This window comes from Pangasianodon hypophthalmus, chromosome 14 (assembly GCF_027358585.1).
Source record: "Pangasianodon hypophthalmus isolate fPanHyp1 chromosome 14, fPanHyp1.pri, whole genome shotgun sequence".
Taxonomy (NCBI): domain Eukaryota; kingdom Metazoa; phylum Chordata; class Actinopteri; order Siluriformes; family Pangasiidae; genus Pangasianodon; species Pangasianodon hypophthalmus.
The window spans coordinates 24,854,811-24,860,906 of record NC_069723.1 but is presented as its reverse complement, the minus strand read 5'-3'; the positions used below and the strand labels follow the sequence as shown (position 1 = coordinate 24,860,906).

General features: G+C 36.0%; 1 protein-coding gene across 1 annotated transcript in view; it reads left to right on the top strand.

Annotated features, from left to right (window-relative positions):
* Positions 1-2,188: 2,188 nt before the first annotated feature.
* Positions 2,189-6,096, top strand: part of tox (thymocyte selection-associated high mobility group box) — a 65,687-nt gene continuing 61,779 nt past the window's right edge. Inside the window, exon 1 of the mRNA XM_053239576.1 lies at positions 2,189-2,888. Coding sequence (XP_053095551.1) covers positions 2,796-2,888 — 93 coding nt within the window. The 5' untranslated portion in view covers positions 2,189-2,795. The remainder of the gene's footprint in view (positions 2,889-6,096) is intronic.

The window sequence follows — 6,096 nt, the reverse complement described above, 5'->3', positions numbered from 1 at the left end:
ATAGTGCTATGGTTGTACTATAACGGTGGTTATATCTTACATGCTTCACAAGCTAACTTAGCATTTTCTCATCATTCTCATCATTTTCCACCTCAGATGAGAAGAAAATACAACGATATAGAGACAATGTCCTTACCTATAAGATTTATAACATTAATGAAAACAAAACATTCTCAAGAGCAAATAATTCATAAATAACATTTCATTCAGTGATGTATTAGCCAGGTTCGAGCTAAAATAAAAAAAACTTTAAGCTAGCTACTGTAGCCCAAAATGTTGCTCTACTGCTGATACTGGGCCAATGTTTTTTTAAACAACCCTACTAATGTTTACCCAACTTTGGCACAATGTTGTATAGGGACGGTCTACATAGCCACACAAAATACAACGGTGATTCAAATGAAAAAAAAAATCTCCATTTCATTCAGTCCAAGTGTTCCAGCACTTAATGACATTCCTCTAAAAAAAAAATAATAATAATTCAATTCTAATTTATGTCGTTATAATTTGACTCACCCTCGTAGGTGGGACAACATCAGTTTGCTACCTAGAATGTTTTGCCTTGGGATAGCGATGATTTAAACATGCTGTTTACGCAGTGCTAAACTGGTAGCTATAAAATTCCATTATGTATTATAGCTACATTAACTTTCTATCTTGGTGTACAACAAAAGAAACAAACTTCAGACACCAATCTAGTTTTGGTTGATTGACTACATCTACTATATATATGTAATATGTATATTGGCAAGTTTAAGGAGACTGGCCCATCACACCCACATGTGCTTGTTGAACATCCCATTCCAGATTTATTCCCCTGTGTTTGCTGTTATAATAAGCTCCACTCTTCTGCGAAGTCTTTCCACTAGATGTTGGAGCGTGGCTGTGGGGATTTGTGTTCATTCGGCTACAAGAGCATTAGTGAGATCAGGTGCTGATGTTGGGATGTCGAGGAGGTCTGGGGTTCAGTCGGTGTTCCAGTTCATCCCAAAGGTGTTCAGTGGGGTTGAGGTCAGGACTCTGTGCAGGACACTCGAGTTCTTCCACTACAACCTTCACACACCATGTCTTCATGGAGCTCGCTTTGTGCACAGGGGCATTGTCATGCTGGAACAGGTTTGAGTCTCTTAGTTCCAGTGAAGGGAAACTGTAAAGCTACAGCACACAAACACATTCTATACAGTTGTGTGTGTAGAAAACTTTGTGGTAACAGTTTGGGGAAGAACCGTGGGTGTGAAGGTCAGGGGTGCACATACTTCTTTTGGCCATATAGTGTATGATAAGAGTGGAAATTGTATACATTTCATTTCTGGACAAGGATTAGCATAATAATGATAACGTCATGCTAATAAGTGGTGTTATTTTTTTTTTTTGGTGACAAAGCAGCTTTCAAACACACAAAAATGCAACTGTAGCTCATTTTCATACCTTTCCTGCCCCCTAGATATATATTTGTACAAAATATATAGCACTTCTGAGGTAAATATATACAAGGTAGTCACGTGATTATGATTTTATAGCCTATAACTACATAATTCTGGTGTACTTCTGGGAAGAATAGTATGTCGAGTGTCCAAGTGTACAAGTATATCTTTTGTATGTATATTCACACAAAATATTTAGGCTTATTTGCTCATTTTATTACATTAAGTATGAAAAAAATTAAAAACAAAACACCTCTGAAGTAACTGTATACAAGGTAGTCACGTGACTGTGTAGTTATACGCTATAAAATCATAATTTTCCTGTATATCTGGGAAAAATAGTATGTAGATTATCCAAGTATACAAGTATATCTTTTGTATGTATATTTGCACAAAATATACAAGCTGATTTGCTCATTTTATTACATTAAATATGAAAAAAACAAAACCAAGAAACAAAACACTTCTGAGGTAACTGTATACAAGGTAGTCACGTGACTGTGTAGTTATAGGCCATAAAGTCATAATTCTCGTGTATTTTTGGGAAAAATAGTATGTCGAGTGTCCAAGGTACGAGGATATCTTTCTGTTAGAACGTTTAAAAAGAAAATAAATAAACAAACAAACAAAAAAATACGAATTTTATTGGTTATTGGTTATGAAGAAACACTTCAGCGCCCCCTTTCGCGCCTTTTTTTTTTTTTTTTTTTTTTTTTTTTTGTGCGACTCGCACGCGCGAGTGCGCGCGCGCTTCAGCTCGCCTCGCGACTCCTGCGCGAGCTCCGTCACACAGCTGCACGCACGAGACCCACATACACACACACACACACACACACACACATACACACGCGCACGCGCTCACACACACACATATACACACAGCAGTGAGGTACGGAGTTAGCACTCAGGCTAACCGCGGCGCTTTTATTTTTTTTGGTTGTTTAATCGTTTCCGTAAAGAAAAAAACAACAACAAAAAAAGAAAACACACCTCGTTACCTCAGAGACGGTTGATTTCTTTGCAGTTTGATGCCCCACAGGTGTATAAACACCTTTTTATTTCAAAGTTTGTTTTATTTCTTTCTCCTCTCAGAAACCCCGCGAACGGATGTGAAGGTGCCAAAGTGAAGCGGCTGATTTTTTTTTGTTTTTGTTTTTGTTTTTGTTTTTCTGCTTTTTCTTCTTCTTCTTCTTCAACACCACCTCCATTATCATCAGTTATACTTTAAAAAAAAAAAAAAAAAAATCTTTGTTTTTTTTAGGACGTGGTGTCTCAGCTTTACTGAAGTGGAAACCTGCAAAAAAAATTTTTTTAAAATTTTTTTATATTATTATTTTTTTTTTGGTTGATGTTTTATTTTTAAAGAGTGAAATGGATGTGAGATTTTATCCTCCTGCTCCATCAGCAACAGATTCATCCAGACTGGGACCATCACCTTATTCAGACTCTTCATACTGCAATAAGGTAAAGAAAAAAATCCTAAAAAAATATCCTAAAGTCTGATCAAAATCTGATTACAGTCTGATTTATTGTGGTGTTAAAAGATTAGACACTCAGGCACAAGTTTCTGAGTTCACTTTGCAGTCCAGGATGCATGCTGACTTCATTAAAACACTTTTAATTCTAAATAAAATATTAAAATTAATTTGATCGCTTTTATCACACATCTGCGTCACTTTATTCTTTATTTTCTTTAACCTAAAAAATGTTAGATTGGAGTCTAATCCAAAAATAATCCTCATTCTGTGTAAAGATAAAGAATTAAAAAAAGAGAAAAACAAAATAACAGACACATTTTTATCTTTATTAATCAATCATATGATTAAATATTTAACGATACGACACGTAACATCGTTACATCGTTACGTTATCAACAATTTCGTAATAAATGACATCACTATAAACATCATTTTAAAAGATTATTTTGTTTCTGATTTTTTTTTGCTAAAAAAAGTACTAATTGTTCTAACTTGAAGTAGTCTTGTTATTTTTTTGTTGCTAAATCTAAACTCTAAATTATTACCTAAACAGCGAATATGATACCGACGATATTGGGATATTTCGTAAAAGTATCGTAACATTAGATGTTTATAGATTAGTTTATCGTGAAACACGTTGTTTTGTCGCTAAATTCGTAAAACGTAAATCGAACGTTAAAATTATTACATTTTTTATTGGATTATAATGACACTAATATGAGCGACCACCAGGGGGAGACGTGACGTCACGTTATGTCACGTCACGTCACGTCCTGTAGTAGCTAAATGCTCGCGTAACCGGTTTGTTCCAGTTTAATAGTGTGATTTTTTTTGGAGCGGGAAAACGACAAGAGCGTTGACAAGACAAAAAAAAAAGTATATGCTAATTACAGTCGCAGCAACGTTAAAAAAAAACAATAAAAAACGTTGGTCAGTTACGGAAAATAGAAGCTTGTCCACTACGATATTTACGACAGTATTGTTAGTATTGTCTAAAAACGGCAACATCGATGTATCTGTTCATCATTAAACACTTTGCTTTGATGCTAAATTCGTAAAGTGTAAATCGAGCGTTTACATTTTTAATTGGATTTGAACGACACTAATATGAGCGACCACCAGGGGGAGACGTGACATCATATCCTGTAACTTCTTGTAGTAGCTAAATACTCATGTAACCAGTTTGTTCCAGTAACAACAGCAAAAAAAAAAAAAAAAAGAATGTATTTGCTAATTACGCTTGAACCAACTAAATTCATAAAGTATAAATTAAACGTTAAATTTTTTATCGGATTCAAATGACACTAATATGAGCGACCACCAGGGGGAGACGTGACGTCACGTCCCGTAGTAGCTGTAGCTGTTTGTTTCGTAACCGTGTTGTTTTTTTTTTCCTTGTAAAGAAAACAACAGCTGGCTCACAACGGAAACTAGAAACATGTATCAAAAACACGACAGCCCCGTTGTTCGTAACGTCTAACGTCATTTTTTTTTCTAAAATGCGTACGAATAGAAGAGTAGAAAAACGTTATTGTGAACTCGCTCTCGACTTTTCACGTCGTATGTTTTCTATTTTTTTTTTTTTATTGTAAGAGCAACGATAGAAACGATACGAAGTCGCTAATCGTTTCTAAAACGCGTAAAATTAGCTACGTATCGAAAAGCTTAATAAAATTTTAAAAAAAAGAAACGCATAAATAAAATAAACATTGATAAAAATAAAAAACAAATTTTAAATGATGTTAATTATTATAGTATTTTAATATTTTCACTTTTTTTTTACACTAATATTAATTACATTAATTATTCATAACAATTAATTTACATTTTTATAAATATTTAATGTTAGTATATAAAAGTAAAAAAAAAAAATTAAATATAAATAAAACAGATGTTTGCTCTACACCTGAACAAAATGTATTCTACTTTAGTGAACAGATATTAGATTTTGATAAATAAATAAATAAATCTAATTATTATAAATGGATTAATTGATTCGTTAATTAATTAATGAACGATGTTAATGATGTTAATTGGATGTTTAATTGTATTAAATTAATCGTTATATTTGAATGTTGTACGTATGAAACTTTGTCCCAGAGCTCGTATTCTCGGAGGAGCTGCACAGCAATGTGGTGCTATAACGATGGTGTGTGTGTGTGTGTGTGTAAGAGAGTGTGTGTGTGTGTGTGTGTGTGTGTGTGTGTAAGAGAGTGTGTGTGTGTGTGTGTGTGTGTAAGAGAGTGTGTGTGTGTGTGTGTGTGTGTGTGTTTGAATAAGCAGGGGGGTAGGGTTACTCCGGGGTGATGCAGTGGGGGTTGGGGGTTTTGCTTTATTCTCTCCACTGCCTCGTGATTCGCTGCCGTTGCTCTCGTATCCACGGCTGAACGGGAAGTCGGCGGCGGCGGCGTGCGCTCGCGTGCGCTCACGTGTGCGGTTCACGCCGCGGCGGCCGCGTTTTACACGCAAAACCGTTTCTGTAGCCGTTACTTTTTTTGTTTAGACGTCTTTAAGGCTCGTGTGTAAAGGAGGCTGCTGGATTAAAAACTCTGAGAGAGATGAGAGATGATCTACTGCTGAGAGAGAGAGAGTGAGAGAGAGAGAGAGAGAGAGAGAAGGGGGGGAGGAGAAGAAGAAGAAGAAGAAGAAGTGCTTGGGAAGGAGAAATAGAGAGTAAAAAGGGGGGAGAGAGAGGGATAGAGAGAGAGAAAGAAAAGGGAGAGAGGTGACTGAAGAGAGAAAGAGAGAAGACGACAGAGGGAAAGATGGAGAGAGATGAAGAGAAGAGCTTGGGAAAGATAAAGAGAGGGAAAGAGAGAGAGAGAGTGAGAGCTTAGTAAGGAGAAATAGTAAAAAGAGAGGGAGAAAGAAAGGGAAAGAGAGATGGGGAGAGAGGGGGAAGTAAGGGGGAGAGAGAGAGAGAGAGAGAGAGAGAAAAGAGCTTAGAATGGAGAAATAGAAAAAAGAGAGGGAGAAAGAAAGAGAGAGAGAGAGAGAGCGAGAGGTGACTGAAGAGAGAAGAACAGAGTACAATTCAAAAAGAGAGAGAGAGAGAAGAGCTTAGGAAAGAGAAATATAAAAAGAGAGGGAGAAAGAAAGAGAGAGAATGAGAGAGAGAGAGAGAGGTGATTGAAGATAGAGAGAAGAACAGAGTACAATTTAAAAAGAAAGAGAGAGAGAGAGGGAAGGGGGAA